The 16,898-nt window shown below is 53.6% G+C and overlaps 3 protein-coding genes across 3 annotated transcripts in view; 1 reads left to right on the top strand and 2 right to left on the bottom strand.

The window, feature by feature from the left end:
* COCSUDRAFT_46553 (hypothetical protein) overlaps positions 1-7,067 on the top strand; it is a gene marked incomplete at both ends in the record, with an annotated part of 33,200 nt that extends 26,133 nt beyond the window's left edge. Inside the window, 12 exons of the mRNA XM_005649483.1 lie at positions 352-498; positions 1,016-1,140; positions 1,822-1,982; positions 2,070-2,214; positions 2,418-2,492; positions 2,777-3,022; positions 3,381-3,550; positions 4,270-4,432; positions 4,949-5,071; positions 5,466-5,666; positions 6,349-6,477; positions 6,978-7,067. Coding sequence (XP_005649540.1) covers positions 352-498; positions 1,016-1,140; positions 1,822-1,982; positions 2,070-2,214; positions 2,418-2,492; positions 2,777-3,022; positions 3,381-3,550; positions 4,270-4,432; positions 4,949-5,071; positions 5,466-5,666; positions 6,349-6,477; positions 6,978-7,067 — 1,775 coding nt within the window. The remainder of the gene's footprint in view (positions 1-351; positions 499-1,015; positions 1,141-1,821; positions 1,983-2,069; positions 2,215-2,417; positions 2,493-2,776; positions 3,023-3,380; positions 3,551-4,269; positions 4,433-4,948; positions 5,072-5,465; positions 5,667-6,348; positions 6,478-6,977) is intronic.
* A 443-nt stretch (positions 7,068-7,510) lies between these two features.
* COCSUDRAFT_32533 (hypothetical protein) lies at positions 7,511-7,917 on the bottom strand. Its single transcript, XM_005649484.1, has one exon. The coding sequence runs from the start codon at positions 7,879-7,881 to the stop codon at positions 7,633-7,635; it is 249 nt and encodes an 82-aa protein (XP_005649541.1). The 5' UTR covers positions 7,882-7,917; the 3' UTR covers positions 7,511-7,632.
* A 304-nt stretch (positions 7,918-8,221) lies between these two features.
* On the bottom strand, positions 8,222-16,399 carry COCSUDRAFT_40365 (RCC1/BLIP-II; the record flags this gene model as incomplete). The annotated part of the gene is made up of 15 exons (XM_005649485.1): positions 8,222-8,334; positions 8,658-8,759; positions 9,079-9,348; positions 9,587-9,676; positions 9,912-10,350; positions 10,624-10,727; positions 11,363-11,600; positions 11,992-12,099; positions 12,719-12,891; positions 13,274-13,444; positions 13,714-13,827; positions 14,187-14,292; positions 14,684-14,794; positions 15,451-15,750; positions 16,268-16,399. The coding sequence occupies 15 exons, from the start codon at positions 16,397-16,399 to the stop codon at positions 8,222-8,224; spliced, it is 2,571 nt and encodes an 856-aa protein (XP_005649542.1).
* Positions 16,400-16,898: the final 499 nt, after the last annotated feature.

Raw genomic sequence — 16,898 nt, forward strand, 5'->3', positions numbered from 1 at the left:
CCTTGGATAGTGTTGTAGATATTGCTGGCCGGTACATGGACCAGGATCAGGATCTGTGCCAGTATGCCCGTGAAGAGCTCTGAATTGAACGGAATTGTCTGGAGCAGCCGGAGACAGATCTAATAACTGACCGGTCTGTGAGTCAATCCTTCCTTCTCGTTTTGTTTGTACAAGAGAATTCAAGAACCATGGCTTGGTTAGACTCCACAATAAATTCAACTGGGATTCTAGGCCCCAAGTGCCTGTTGCTGTTTTGCGTCGGGGGAGGTACAGGCCAGCCCTCCCGTCAAGCCATTTTACATGGCACGAATCTTTGACAGGGATCTGACAATCTGGTGTGCTTGCGCACAGAGATTGAGGACGTGCACTTGCTGGACCCGGATTTCTTCCGCTTTGTGCGACGGCTGGTGGAGGCCAATCTGGAGGCATGCCAGCGAAAACTGCGCCGCACCGAACCCTCCCCCACCAAATCCGCCGCCTCCGCCGGCTCGGCCGCCGGTGCGCGCTTGTCTCCTGAAGGTCTCTGTGTAAAGGTTCACTATTGCAAGTGCAGTTGAATCGGTGGCGGCTGCAGGGCAGGCCAGGGCATTAGCAGGGTAGAGTCTTGCCACGAGGACTGTCTCCATGCATGCAGCGAACCCAGTCTCACAGGATCTGTTCTTTGTAATGGCCGGCTCTGCCGCCGATGCGCGCGTGCCTCCGCTAACTTCACTGGCAAGTGCAGGATTCTGGCTTACTCATGAAGGTGTCAGAGGTCTTGATGCTCTTAGCATGACCACCTTTCCTTGCGTGCTCAAGGCACCTGACGTGCCAACAAAAGCCCCAGGAGTTGTATCCTAGGACCCGGTGAATACTGCCGACTCTGCCCAGAATGGTTGGCGTGCTCGTTCAATTATGCATTGCGGCGTTCTTCTGCATCCAAACTGCCCGCAAAGTGCAGGGCACTGTAAAACAATGCATGTCTCACAGACGCGGCAAGGTAAATTGTTGAGTGGCTGCGTGCAATGTCATCAAGGTGCCGGCAGCAACGTTGGATCGGCTGGCGGGTCGGCGCGCAGAAGTCTGAGGGCGGGGCGTAATGAGGACATGGAGCACATTGCGCTGCTCACCACCAACCTTGCCATCAGATTCGTCTTCCTGGTGAGCAGCCACCTTAATACCTCCAGCCGTGTTCCCCACGGATGGTCATCGAACCCCCTCGTTGGCCGGGGGTGGCCAGCGAACCCCAAGCTGGGGCAGTGCACACTGCTTGATGTCACGCTCTAGAAGAGAATGCGAGCCCTAATTCCCTCATGGGGACACCACATGACCCGTCCAAAGGGCTTTTGCAGAGCATAGGCGTTACTTTGAAATGCGCTCATGCAGTGCAATTGAAATAGATTTCGGTCTACTCTGCAAATTATGTGCACCTGCAGCGTATTTCGTGTGGGCTCAGCGGTTTGTCTTGTCAGAGGGGATCAAGTGGGGTTTGCTGTGTACAAAAGATGGCTGCCTGGCCACTGTGACTTGAGCGGATCGGTCGGCTGCTGTTGGAGTTCCACGTTGGTCTTGCTAGCAGCTTGCAATGCAATCAGCGCAGCAGATGCTCCCAGAGGAAGCCATACACCAATGTCCTGAGTATATTATGTGCTTGGACGCGTGCGCCGTATGTCCGTGACTTGGCTGCTAGGTGCAGGCGTGCCTGCGCGCGCACTTGATCATGCGCTCTGCTACATTTGAATTTATCTTTGAAACGGAGCACCGATGGTGTACCTGCGCGCGCTTGCAACGCTGCGCTCTGCTATATTTGAATTCAAATTTGTTTGTACGTTGCCTGTTTAGGTGTACCTGCGCGCGAACGCGACGCTGCGGGATGACATGCGCGAGTGGCGCTCCGCGCTCAACGCTCTGTTTGAGGCAACGCCCCTTGCCGCGCGCATGCTGCTCGCCCTGGCCTCCGGCGACGGCCTCGCCGCCTTCTCGCAGGCACGAAGCTTGCTCATGTCCTCTTTTTATCCTATCATTACCCCTTAAATACCCCCTCGGGAGGAACGTATTCAAATATTGGCGGGGAAGCCGTTGGGCTGCAGCGTGTTTCTAGAGCGCCGTGGCGGCGGAGCCGTCGGCTCTATTTTGCGGTGGCTGACGGGCTCTACGTTTGCGGGAGGGCGCCCGTATTTGCCACAGTGGCTGAAGTGGACCGATCGGCTCCTGATACGGGAATGTGCTGTGCTGGTTAGAAGGAGGATTCTAGCATCGGATGTCCAACAGCTCACACTGTGACCGAATTAGCCGCAGCAAGTGACAAATGGGACTGTGCACGTTGTGAGGCTCATCCATTCAACAAACGTTTTGATGAACCAAATCACCGAAATTGAACCCTTGATCACAATTGTCGCCTGGGAATCGTGGGTTGAAGGGGGGGGTCAATGCTGCAGGCGCTGGGCTTGGGCGGATCGTCGCGCGAGCTGTCGGGGCACTTCCTGGAGACCTACATCTCACGCAACGAGCAGGTGCAAAAGCTCTGAAGCACTTGGGGGTCCTGTCCTGCATGTCACAGACAACCAACCGTGGTCCTCTTGTTCATGGCCTTTGCATCATGAGCAGATGCCAATAACATGCACCAGATGGAAAGCAGTTGTCCTGATTGGAGCCCCACAGCAGCAGATGAAGGGAAGTGCTGTCCCACTGGTGTCCATGGGGCACCCCAAGGCTTGGGTAGGGCTTGCACCGCAGCCGCGCAGTTGAGTCAATGAAGAGCGGGTCAATGACACTGTAGCACACTACTCCGTCGCAGGAGGACGTGCGGGAGTGGGTGGGCCAGATGGTGATCGACGCGCTGCAATTCGCGGTGCGCTACGATGGCGGCGGAGAGATTGCTCTGGCGCGCGAAGAGTTTGCGACCGAGGAGGGCAGCGCGGCGTGGGTGGTGGAGATTCTGGTGACGGAGCTTCGGCGCGCGGTGGCGCTGCGGCCGCGGCCGACCAAGCCGGGGCAGATGCAGCCGCGGCTGTGGAACGAGCAGATCTACAACATCATCCGGGTGAGTCTCGCATGCATCTTTGAAACTTTAAAAGTTATAAAAAGTTTGATACTTGATACGACCAGTGACAGAATACTAGGATGCAGCCGCTGCGTTGGAATGAGCAGATCTACAACATCATCCACCTCGGAATTTTAACACCTTCCTGGCTTCAATGGATCCTTCTAGGCACTGGCGCGTGGTTTGCCGGGTGACAAATAAAGCGTTTCTCACATACGCGGCAGGTGTACAGATACCTATCCTTGGTGGAAGGGTGCAAGGTGACAAATAAAACAAGTGTATCTGCCATGCGCGCACCTATCCTTGATGGAAAGGTGCAAGGTGACAAATAAGACAAGTGTATCTGCCATGCGCGCAGGCGTACGCGGATCTGGGGGCGGTGCAGAGGGAACACCTGCTGACGGAGGGCATTCTGGGGCCCCTGCTGAAGACTCTGGAGCGTTGGGCCGAGTCCAGCATCGGACGCGACGCCGCGCCGCACACCGAGCTGCAATCGCTTGTCGCCCTGTTGGGCTCGCTCATCCGCAGGTGCGACTACATCGGAGGTTTCATGTATTTTTCAATTTAAGAAAGGCGTGAGCAGGGGTTAGAGCTCAGCAACGTGGCCATGACTCCAAGTTTGTGTGAGCTTTAGGCGCTTTGTCATCCTGGCCCCACCCTCATTCGCAGGCGCAACACAGCTACATCTCAAATATTTGTGGTTTTGAAAAATTTGAAAAATGCTCATCCTAAGAATTGGTCGGGGCCTGCACCAGGTGCAGAAAGAGCGGCATTCCAACATGTGCAGTGTTCTTAGAGTTTAAACGCAAAGCAGGGGTGAGCATCATTCAAGATCCTCAAATGCTTTGTCATCATGCTGATGACTTTGCCAGCAGTGCGGGGCGCCACCTCAGAATGCGTGGGGGGTTCCAAGATCAGATCAACTTGGCTTTCTCTTGCATGTCATGTGCTGGGGCCATGATGGCTGGGGCCACATCCTTGCTCTCTTTAATTATGGGAAATAATTTTTAATTTGATTATGGGATAGAAAGATCCAATGAGCTTCAGGAGGCTTCCCTCAAGACCTTTCAACGTTGACATTAAATATTATGCTTAGGCATGATTGTTGGTGGCAAAAGGGGTCCCCACTCACGAGGGGAGTGTGCACTGGGGCAGGCTGTGTCCTAGAGTCCACTTGCCCTGTTCAATTCATGCTACAAGAAAGATATGACACCAGTGCAGACGGGAGGTGTGTTTCTCTTGCGCAGGATGCAGCACCCGTCGGAGGGCCCAGCGAACGGGGAGAATCGGTACAACGTTGCGGTGGAGGCCGGGGAAGCGCGGCGGGCGGGCCCGGCCGACCTGCTCTACCGGCTGACATCCGAGGCCATGATGGACCTCTTCCTCACCTTCTCACTGCTCAACGACACGGTGCGCGGCTGACTCCTCTGCACAAGATCAACGCCTCAATTCTCTGTGGGCAATCCTTTCTGGTCACCGTGCTGGATTACTTCTCGGCAAATTGAAGAAAATGGCACGACAGCACTTCCTAAGCTGTGTCATGGTTGGCCTGCAGCTAAAATGTCTCTGACGCTGTGCACTTGGCGGTCAAGGACTGGCATGTCAGAATGGTGGTATAGCATTCCCTGCCCAGCTCTTTTTGTTTCACCCTCGTGGTAAATATCTACATATGCAGTTGAAGGACACCAAAAGGTGGCAAGTCCCACGTGCTTGAGGACTGCTTCAGTCAGCCAACCGTGCGGCGGCAGCTGCGCTAAACTCATGCGCATGTTGCTGTGACGTCAGGCCTTTCTTCTTGGCCTTGAGATACCTCACTGGCAGTTGCTTTCTTGACCCTCTGAGCTGGACTCCTGTCGGGGTGCAAGGTCTTTCAGGATTTAATCCTGAGTATAAGTTTCGCTGACGAGGTGTGTTTTTTGTGGGCAGGAGGCGCGTGCGTTGATGAAGTGGGTGCTGTGGAATTGCCCCCAGGAGAGCTACAGCTTCGTGCAGGCCATGGTCAGCCACGTCAAGAAGGCACGCCCAGAAGACATCTACGACAACATTGAGGTGAGAGCAGTCCTTGAACTCCTCCCTGCTTGCAGTGCAGACACATGTCTGCAATGCAGCACCGAAAGAATAGATACCAAGAACCCTTCCGCAGCTATTCCTGCCAGTGCTGTTGTTGTGTACAGATGAGGGGCAACCGCTTGACACCGCAGAATGGCTTGCATGTACAGCCCAAGTGAGAAGTGAGAAGCTTCATTGTGGAAGACTGGTAATTTTGGTTTATGGCAGCGATGCAGTGGAGCAACTTGAGACACGGTCAACAGGAGAATTCCATGCCTGCACTCGATATAATTTCTTAGAAAATTCACCCTTGTCTGCAGCAGGGTGTAGAATCCTGAAAACCCCTCTGGATACAGGGGGAATGATACCAAAAAATCACTGCGCTCCCCCGCAGGAGATTGCAGATCTAGTGTTGGTCAAAGACATGCTGCTGGAGAGCCGCGTGCGCTTCTTCCTGGGGATCGATGAGCCACACAATCCGCACAGCCCGCCCGAAGGACTGCTGGCAAATCTGTTCAAGCGGGACATCCGCAACTACCTGCGCAAGTTCACATTCGTGCGTATAGTGCTTGCCGTGGCGCACAAATTCCCCAAGGTGGGTGACTCACCCCGCTGACTCATCACCTGTGCATACGCTCAGTCGGAGTCAGACTTGAGTGAAGTCTGCGCATCTGCGGATGGGCTTGCCTTGCTGCACGGGGTTTGTCATCTATAAGCGCCGTCGCACCGATCTCCCCGGGGTCAAAACAGCAAGCAATGACTTTGCCATTGTGGCAAGCTCCCCTGCTTTTGCAGCTCGATATGGATCTGGGCAGGCCATAAGAAGATTTGAAATGACTATTATCATCTGAAGTGTCCTTGGAGTGTTGCCTGGTGAAATTGACCGGGTCCGGTCATGTCATCTGTTGTGTTGCATGCATGTCTGCCTGATAGGTTTAATTGGTACCTGCAGTGGAATTCAGTGCGGACTGTCCATGCTGCACATGCTCAGGCAGGCTGTCAGTAGTAGAGAATACTGACATACAACCCTTAGGGCTGCCATGATTCCAAGTGATTACTTGGCCCGCTGAAAACCCTGCCAATATTGGGGTAGCCCTTTTCACACCCTGCAATTCGGCCCTTGTTGCTGCCGCCCTGTTACCGCCAGCCGGATGCAGATTGGCAATAGACTGCAGGGTGTTATACGGGGTGCAGCACAGAATCTCTCCGCAAATATAGGATCTTATAATCTTATATAATCTGTACAATCTTGTGACGAGCACTGCTGTGTGGCGCAGATCAAGGATACAGTGGCCACGTTTGGCAACTGGCAGCTGATATACCATGGCCTTGTGCGTGAGAGCGGCCTCGACGCGGCACAGCACCCGCTCTCCGCCGTGCGCCACCAAACCGGCTTCAGCCACGAGGTGCGCGCACGCGCATGCATACGCTATACTTCAGGGGGTCTCAGGATCATGTTGGACTCATAATTATGGTGTTGCCGTGGCAATGACAATTAGGGATTTTATCGCCCTACCCAAGCATGCAAACGTATTCTGCATGTGTCTCGTCTGTTTCTTTCCTGGCTTACTACAGCAAGTTCAGAGTAGGTGTCATGCCCTCCAAAACCGCAAGCTGCGTCATGCACGCATTGTGGCTGGATGCAGTGCATTAGCTTGTGCTGCAGGGTTGCAGTTCAATGCATGGTGTTGCCTTTGCCAGGGGCCTCTGACTGTATTGCAATGGCTTCTCAATGCTGCCGCCAAATGCAACATTGTGCATGTGGTGATCAGGGAGTTCTCGTTAGTGATATTTGTTAATAAACCTACATGCTGATAGCCCCAGCTACCTTTTCTGCGATTACATACGCGATCGGGCATGTGGTCGTGTAAATGTGATATAAAACTCGAATCGGCATGCTGTGCAGGATCTGCAGGATGTGCTGACGGGGATCAAGGAGCTGTGGGTTGAGAGTGAAGAGGAGGACGCAAGAGCCCCCGGCAATGATGTTGGCTGATGGAGCCGCCCGTTTGCGGTGGAAAAAACTGCTGCTCAGCACCGGGGCTGCTGTCAGTGTTTCGCGCTTTTGGCGGTGCAGCAATACAGGATCCTGAATATATCCAGAAGGAGGCATCTGCCGGCTATGGAGCACGGGAAATGTGGACTGAGGAGCTGTCCAGGGCAGTAGGTGCTGCTTTGCACTCTGAGGTCACATCGGGTGTCACATGGGTTGCTCTCAGCGTTTGAGTCTGCGGGCTCTGGCGCAAGACCTGCCTCTGATGGACGGACGTGGCTCTGAATCAAGATGACACAGCCAAAAATCATTTTACGCCTGTTAAAAAAGACGGTGAAATCCGGGTGCGTTCTGATGCCCCAACGGGCAACAGTGAATGTAGAATGGTGCTGGAAATGGTATGAGCCATGGCGCCTGCTCTTTTTATGCATCAGAAAGCAATGATCAGTTTAGCCCCAGTAGATGAACAAATTGTACTTTTGTAGGTTGAATACACAGCTTTGCCCCTCTCAGACGCACCTGCATGTGCTGCAAATGCCTGTGTTGAATTGTACATTATGTAGAGCGCTCAGTTGTATTCTTGGATCTTCAGACTGCCGCCTGGCACAAGGGTGTCATGCAGCCGTGCAAACATAGGTAGATTGGGTGCTGTGTGTGTAGAGTGCATAGAGTCCAGAAATCTGCTTTTCAGGGGTGCTTGGTTGGGAATTTCAGTGCAGGCACTTTGTGCCAAGAACCAGCAATAGGGAACTTGCCATATGGCAGTGGGGTCAGGGGCAAAGCATGCGTCTTGCATGACGAATTGAAAAGATTTCATGCTGATGTCAGAGATGTAAGTACTGCAAATTACTAAAGCCGAGGGATCAAGTAGCACGTTCATGTGCACATTTGCACCTGTTGATGCATGCTACTGAAGGTGGTGCCTTGCACTGCAAGGCTGCATGAGACCCATGCCATAAGAGAAATCGGACTTCTGTCCTGTCTCAAGTCTACTCAATTTGGCTTGACATGTATATTATTTTTGTAAGGTCCTTGGATCCGCCTGCTGGACAGGGGGCTAGAAGGAACAGGTCTGAAGCTACACTAACACACAAGGATCGGTATTCTCTGGTTCAAATACCTTCTCGTGTCCCTATGTTCAACCGTGCTCCAGCCGTCTATGGCAACGGCACCGCAGCGTCTTGTGCCATAGCATCTGCTACAGCGTCCACGTCAGATTGCTGCACATTGTCCACAGGTGCTGCTGCATCCGTTGCAACCCCGTCCAGTCCTGCACCCAACATTGACAAAATACAAAATATGCACCGCTGGAGAGAAGCCATCGGGCAATCACACAATTTGTCAGGCATCATAGAGTAGAGCACGCTTGCCTCTGATATGTGCAATACAGTAACTGTTGCACCGCTGCCCATATTCGGGACAGCTTGAAAGGCAGAGCCTGGAGGATGTACAGCCCCTCGACTTGGACAGAGCAAATCCAAATGACTGTGGAGCATCTGAAGCGTGCTGGTGTGCATGGGGTCCAAACAACATTCACAAGTTTCGCAAATTTGCACATACTGGGCGGGTTCGATCTTAAGCAGAATGAAGCACCTGTTGAGGCAGCTTCCTTGTCTGATGCAGCTTCTGGCTCAGAGGCAGCCAGTGCTTGGTCCAAAGCATCCGCCGCCTTCCTCTTCTTGGCGCCGTTTGCACCTGAATACATGCAAAACTCTGTGCTCAGCAGACATCTGCAAAGTAGTAATGCTCAAGACGATTGTGTCCAGCAACTTCCGGCGTTCCCTCTGCAGTAAATCGCTTGTTTGAGTATTTCTTTCACACAGGAAAGAGTGTATTTCACCCTGCAAAATGTGATAGTCTTGACGCACTCAGACTGTGATTTTTCGTATAGGCAAACTTCAGTCCCTACCTGCATGAGATGCTCTTCAGGCAGTGAGACAATCTTCAGCTCTGTTGCCATTTGCTCCTATCTACAAGATTGCAAATGTCAAGGAGACGAGAGAAGTAATCGCACCTCTGGCAGCAGCACGGCCGTTTGCTTTCTTGATCGCGGCAGCCGGTGGCGCAACTTCTGCAGCAGCTTCCTTGGGTGCGAGCGCAGCTTCCTCTGCTGCCGGCGCAGCTTCCCCGACCTCCATCGGCACAGCTTCATTGCCCGGCATCGCAGCTTCCGCTGCCGGCTCTGGCGCAGGCTCCGCAGCGGCTGAAGCGGCTGCATCTGCCTCTTCTGGCTGGACACCGTTTGCCACCGGATGTGCTGCATCTTCGGCAGTGGCAGCATCTCCTGCGGTCGCAGCCCCAAACAGGCTGACTGAATCGGCTGATATCAAAAGGACAAGAAAATGGCATGCGCAGGGCTCAGCAACACTGTGACAGGGTGTGCGGTTCCGTCATGTTTCGGGTGGTGCATTTGCGCTGCACCTGAATGCTTGCAGCACTGCAAAGCGCTGCGCATCAGAGATGGGTGTAAAGTCACCAGTACAGGTCACAAGTGCACAGCAGAGGAGCTGTGTGGTCCTCACCTGCTGTTGCGGGTTCTGGAGCAGTGGCATCAGCATCATTCTCCTCTGGCCGGGGATCGGCCTCCTTCTTCTTCTTATTGGCACCCTTGCCTGCACGCACCAAAGAAGTACACTGTGAGACTGATGCTCCCCAAGTCCTTTTGAAGAGGTCTCCCGATGTACTCCAACCCCAACCAATCATACAGAATATTAAAAATCCCACAAAAAGGTCTGCTGTCAGCCCCATCAACAGAACACCATCTTCTAACGCTGACACAGTCTCTGACACAGCCTGTACGATGACAACTAGCATAAAAATGCTACACCAGTGTAAAGGCATGCCCACCTCTGGCTATTGCCCGGGCCTTGGCCTTCTTGACAATAACGGTCGGAGGCGCCAAATTGGCGGCGGGCTGCGCAGCCGCCTGCGCAGCTTCCTCTGTCTGCAGCGCAGCATCGCCAACCTCCATCGGCGCAGCTTCATCCGCAGCTTCCTCCGCCGCCGGCGCCGGCCCCTCCTCCGCCAGAATTGGCTCCTCCTTTTCCACCACTCCCCCTTCGTTCGGCTTCGCGCCCTCCGCCCCCGTTGCGGCAGCTTCCCCCTCCTTTGGAGCAGCTTCCGCCGGCGCGGCGGCTGCCGCTGCAGCGGCGGCGGCGGCGGCCGGGGCAGCCGCGGCATTGCCTACTGCCGGCACTGTCAGCAGGAGAGCGTGCTGGCCGCCGAACTCAAGCTGTACCACCTTTCGGCCGCTGAAGCGCTTGGTCTCTGCCAGCATGTGCGGCAGCTGCGGGCCACCAAGAGGAAGTCAGTACTTTCAGACATAAAACTGAGCTTTCAGTTCCACTGTATAGCTCATTGAAGTACTGCCAAACCTATCAAAAGTGGGTTTTGTGACTGCTGACACTAGAAGGTCTCTTTTATGCAAGACATCCCGTTTCCTACAATAAATGTGTGCTGCAAGATAAAGATGACCACAGGTGCATGTTCTGCATACCATGAAGCTATGAGAATGCTTCCAAGTTGACAGATGCGGGAGTGTGGGGAAACAAGTGAGTACCTCTTCGTCGCCATCGTCGTTGCCCTTGCCCAGCTGGCTGTTGGTGCCAAAGCCCCACATCCACGCCTTGCCGCTGCCGTCAAACGCCCCGCTCACCGCCAGCCCTGGCCGCACCGCCAATCAGAGCAATTAGTGCGTTGAGACACAGCCTTGCAAAGTGTGTACATCCACCTGCCCACCTGCCCACCAATCCACTGCCTAGTCTGCCAGTGTCACGGCAGACAGCAGCGAAATCTTGAAGAAGCATATCAAGCGGCACACCTATTGGAGAACAGGTAGGATACTAGTCCATCGTAGTCCTGCCTGTCATATAGATGGAAGTGCCAGTCGACATCACAGTCCAGCCTATTTAGTGGCCTCAGTATGTTCTTCTCCCTCTCACAGATCAGATCGCCACAGCCGAAACTTCAACTACACAACTCTGAACACCCCATATGCCGCTTGAGAGTTTAGCCGGTGCAGCAAACACCCAAGCAAAAGAAACACAACAGCAAAGACGGAGCAACCTCGGTTCTGCTTGACTCATCATTCAGATATACCGTAGTGACCGGTCTAGACCCCGCACATAGAAATTGTTTTCCAGCTCGCGGGAATGAAAGTATTATACTTCGTCGTGCGGGAAAGCCCTGCAGTCCTCTGCTCAATGCAGCCATACAAACTCCCGTGGCTAATTTTAGAAAATTGTAAATATATTTTGTAGTTTTATAGTTTCAAACCATATCGTGAAACAGACCCTCACCTGCTGCGAGGCCGACAATGCCGCCAGCATTTTCAATCTCCACAGTCCCGGGCTCGGGGACGGCTTCGTCCGACGCAATGTTGAGCCCCGCGCGGCCGAGGCGGCCGTAGGTGGGCCGCCCGGCGCTTAGTAATTCACCCTGAGCTGTCAGGAAAAGGGTGTGGTGCTGCCCCGGTCTGACCAGCGTTACCTCCCTCCCCTCCAGCGCTTTGACCAGCACTGGACCAGGGACCGGCACCTGCAATGAACAGATTGGCCTCAAAATACAGTACTACTAGAATTTAGACAGGAGGTGTTGATTTTGAAAGGCACACAACTTGACGAATGCAGTGCTGCGCCCTGGCAAGAGTCCTTCGCAGCAGAGTACCTCACTGTCGGTATTTGGCCCTCACACACCATTAAAGGCACCCATCTCTATGCTTCCTCACTCCCTTCTCTGCAACTTGTCAAACCTGCCGTGTGCATTGCTCACCGATGCAGGGAGGGGCAAGTAATTAGCTGCCAGGAGCAGACTACGAGAGGTGCACTGCCAAAGAAGGCCGTTGAGGTTTCGCAGTGCAGTGTTGCAGGGGTGGCTTGTGATGTCCTAGAAGCATGGTTATGGGCATGGCGTGGGCGAACAAAAAGACCTGGCCGGGCAGGGCGAGCTGGCCGTAGTTGTTGAGGCCCCAAGCGAAGACGTGGCCGCCCGCCGCCAGCGCAAAGCTACTGTACGTACCGCATGCAAAATCCTCCACCTGCGCCAGAAACATGAAGTCCATTTCTTCATTCCCGCGTCTTGGTGTGCATACCGTAGTCAGCACCATTCTTTCCGCACCCCTCAAGCTGCGTGAAATGTTTGGACCTGTTTTTTAAAGAGTCTTTACTTCATTGAAATGATGTTTCATCATCATCATCATCATCATCAATGGGTCGGGCTCAGCGAGAGCTTTCCAAACTGGTTTCAAACTTGTCATAGGGGTTCTCTTTTGCAATATATGCTTTCACCTTTTTTAGAAGAAAGAAATAACTCAAATCGGGAAAGATGGGGCTGACTACGGTACATCGGCGTTTGCTGCGGGAAGGGCAGCTGCTGAGGCTTTCAATTAGAGACACTGGCCAGGCTGTGCAACACCACGAGGGTCGCTAAAGAGAGCTGCACATTCAGGTTCACTGAAGGGAGCGGCAATGCGTGAACACACCTCGGCAATGCCATATGACAACCTCCCAACAACACCTCAAGCAAGGGCGAATTCCAGTAGAGCTGCCCCTGATACGCAGAGACACTCTTGCACGGCACAGATGTTCCTATTGCAGTAAGTATCCTGATATTGAGGATTCCAAGTTAGTTTTTAGATGCAGGTTGCTTGGCCGCACCTTGGCGACGCCGATGTTGCGGATGCGGCGGGTGAATGGGATGGGGTGCGGGCGCAGGAGTGTATCCTTGAGGTTGCGCATGCGGCTGCCCACTCTGCCCAGCTGCCCCTGCTGCCCGTTGCCCCATGACATCAGCGCGCCGCCGCGGGTCAGCGCCATCACGTGATCCGCGCCTGCCAATTCAAAATCAAATTTGGATTCAAGCGTAGATACATTTACTTTTGCTCTTCGAGGACTACAGAGCAATCTACCAGGGTAGGGAGTTGCATGGTGTGTAGCTGCAACGGCAATGTGTTGCCAGATGAGTATTGTCGCATGTTTCTGGCAACACAGGTGATTATGCTGACTCTTGACCAGGGTCACCGCATGCGGTGATTCCGAAAATAAAATGCGGGTCTTGACAATGTCGGTGCATCTTCCGCCACCTAGGCAAGTCTTTGATAGACCCACCCAAATTGCAGTGACACCGCAAGCCAGCGACACTCTAGGACAATCTTGCAATGAACGTGGACCTCAGGATATCAACTTTGACCAGAACCAGGTGGGTGGAGGCACCTGAGGCGATCTTGAGCGCCTGTTCATCCGCGGTCACAGGCTCGTGCACGAGGGTGGGCAGCAGGGCGATGCGCTCGGAGGGTGAGAAGCCGAGCACGCCAGAACTGTCGCGGAAAGTACCCCACGCCCATATGGCGCCCTGCTGAGTCAGCGCCACCGTGTGGCTGTCGCCTGCGTGCAGGAGCACAGAAAAGAGAGTCATGGGTACCGCTTTGCAAATGAATGTCCCAGCACCTCAGATCCACAATGTGTCACCAATGCTTCCCTGCCACTCACAGTTTCTTGCCATCTGATAGAGTTGTCATGAGCCAGGGGCAAGAAAGGAATTTAATCTCTCAGCAATTTAATCTTGCTCTTCTTTACTTGCACCCTCACCGTGTCGACATCTAGGGGTGCACATCAAGAGGGCAAATGAAGGAAGATTGGGTTGAGCAGCATACCAGCAGAAATTTGGACGACCTTGCAGTGGGTAGAGGGGATGCTGACAGGGCCCCAGGTGTTGGCGTCCGAGGCGTTCCCTTTTGCCAGTCCTGACTGCTCCCACAGTTCTCCACCTGCGCCATTTTTAACAGTCTCAATTTTGCACTCGTATGGGAAGATCCTTCAATATCAAGATCCCAAGACTGAGAACAGCTAAGGACGTTTATGCTATTTTTTTAGGGCTTGGCATTCAGCCTGGGCACGGGCATTGGCAGCATGCAACAGAGCTCAAGACGCAACATGGATATCAGACTCGAGGTCACAAGAGTCCCGTGTATAATAATACAGTGTTCAAGTTTCCAGCCCTGTGAGACTTGACCATGCATGCATGCCAGCATGGCATTGATTCGAACAATGGCAAATCCCACAAAGCTGCTGCAAACGGCCTGAAGGCTAAGTACAAATGTTCATGCTCATGTTGATGGATGTGCACCTGTCTCGCGTCCCAGAGCGCCTTCATCATTCACCCCCGTGGTCCAGACCTCCCCCTCAGGGGTGAGCGCCACGCTGTGCATGCCCCCCGCCGCCACCTGGACCACCTGCAGCCGACGGCGTTCCCTCTCATGACGAACATCATCTCCTCAACGTTTGACAGCAAATGGCAAACTTGTCTTGTGGACAATTTCTTGAAGCTGGGAGCCTTGAGCAAACATACATGGGTTCCCCTCATATCACACGGATAGACCTGAGGTCTTAGCAACAGAGCTTGCCTTTTTGCAAACCAACCTACCAGCCTGCACACTCAACAGGGGGCGCAATGTCAAAGGATATCAGCAGTGCTGCAGCAAAGGCACTTATGACATAGAGGTTTCCCGTGGATAACTTAATCATTCCTCCTATAGCCAAAGGGACACACCAGCTTGCAGCTACTTCCTTGGGGACAATCTTACGCGTGCTGCCCCTTCAAAATTTTACCAAGCTGAGACTCACCAGCTTGCCAGGAATTGGAGACGGCGCGGGCCGAGGTGCGTCCGCAACATCTTCCCCCTTGCCCAGCTGCCCGCAGTCACCCTCTCCTAATACAAACATCTCCCCTGCCACCTACGCGCAGCCAGTGTCCCGTGATTACAAATACTGTGATCCCCTTCCACAAGGCAAGCTCCGACTCCACTATTTTTGAGGGGTTAGGTGTGAACCCAGACGAAGATGATGTAAACAATGAAGATTACAAGACCAGGCTGCTAGCTACAAATTCAGAAAGGGGTGGCTCACTCTGGGGACTTTGGCTGGCAGCTCCCTACGACTGCCATGAGCAGTCAGGACTCTGCTGACCAACACTGACACCAAAAAGTGAAATTCTTCTCATACAATATCAGTTGTCATGCTCGCGCGCATTTGTCGTTCTTCCCAACGCTTGTCTTTCAAACCTCAGAGTGACTGCGTGCCCCGTAGACCGAGCCAGGACTGTCTTTCAGCATCCCTGCCTTGAATGTCATCGCACCATCCAGGAAACATCTGGTTGCTAAAGGCCAGAGGATTACGAGATCAGCCAAAGGTCCACATTGGCTAGCACCAGAAGACCCCTCGTTGAATGTGTACTCAAAGCCATTTCTTGGACCCCCAGTGTCCATGGTATCAGTGCACATGTCTGAAGACTGCAAAAGTGGGGGACACAGGAGAGTGACTTGATCTGTGATCCAGGCCCAAAAAGGGCAGACTGCTGTATTGGCGAGAGAGTTCTCTGAGCTGTTGTGGACCATGTGTTGAGATGAACAGGTGCATGCCTTGAGGTGGGAAGGGTGCTCCACAGGCGGCAGGCCGGTGTCCTCTTGCACCACTGCCAAGGGCGCCAGCTTGGCCCGCTTGGCTGAGCGCGCTGACGTGGCCGCTTTGTTAGCGCTGACATCAGCAGCAGCAGCAGCCGACGCGCGCCCCTTCCTCGCAGCCGCAGCCTTCGGCGCCGGCGGCTTTGCTGCTTTTACGAGCTTTGCCTCCTTTGCGGGCTTTGGCTCCTTTACGGCCGCGGCGGCACTCTTACGGCTCCTCGGTGCCGGCTTCTGAAGAACATTAGTGGCCAAGCTTCAGTCACAACATGCAAAAGTATGGTGTCCAGGATCTTCATCATTATTCTTACACGCTTTTCCTGCCGAAGGCAAGGTGCGTCCGCAGACAAGCTGCATGTAAAGGCTGCCAAATTCCTACCCCTTGTTGGACTCGCCAGATCCAAGCAAGACCCAATCAACCGTGGGAACGGTGCTCAGTATTTGTACCGCCCCCCGCCAGCCGGGGCCAAGGCTCATTGAGTACTTGAGATATATTGAATGGCAATTTTCCACTCCTCGGTCCCGGTTTCCACATGTCTCCAGTGGCCAGCTTGCAATCAAGACGTAGACAAAAACGCTATCAAAACCAAGTTACTGTTGTAGACTTGAGATCATTTTCGTGATGGGTCTATGGCTTCTGATACTAGACAGAGTTTCATGGCAGAGTGGATGCAGGCACACAGGCATGAGTAACACCCAATCTTCCTGTGACAGGGAGACATGCGGTGATCGCAAGGGAAAGGGGGTGCACTTTGGCAGTGGTTGTAGTCTTCGTGGGCTTGGCAACGCTAGTCTTTCTCCGCTTGGGTGCAGCCAGCTCGGCAGGGGGGTCCTCAGGTGCTGCTTCTGCTGCAGCAGCAGCGGCCTTGCGCTTTGGAGCCATGGCAGGTGCGCACAGAGGGTGTCCTCTGCGAGCAGGCACCCATTTTTCAATGTCTCAAGCATTGGAGATGATCATCGAGGCCCTGTTTTGCCAAGTGGCCATGTGCTGACGACATACAGAATAGCTTCAAGTCGCTGGCTGGGGAGAGAGAAAAGTCAGTACAAATTGAGACAGACTTAGTACTTCATTTCTCACGCGCAGAGCGTCATGTGACCCCGCTGTGCCCTAAATGGATTGTGACACAGGCATCCAACATGAGCGATCTGGGGACCAGCATGTCAAAGCTACGTTCTTCAATCCGGGAAGCTTTCCGGAATGACTAATATCATATAGATACACGGCTTTCGTACCTTGTATCCCAGGAAAAGCCGCAGGTCCCTCAGATGTGCTGATGATAAGTTCACCAATCAACTCCCCAGCCCCGTCCCCGGAAATGCGCTCCCTCGATATTTTGCGATTGAATGCACCAGAAGAGACTTTGCTAGTGCGTTCGACAACA

The sequence above is a fragment of the Coccomyxa subellipsoidea genome (genome assembly GCF_000258705.1).
Source record: "Coccomyxa subellipsoidea C-169, whole genome shotgun sequence".
Lineage (NCBI taxonomy): Eukaryota > Viridiplantae > Chlorophyta > Trebouxiophyceae > Coccomyxaceae > Coccomyxa > Coccomyxa subellipsoidea.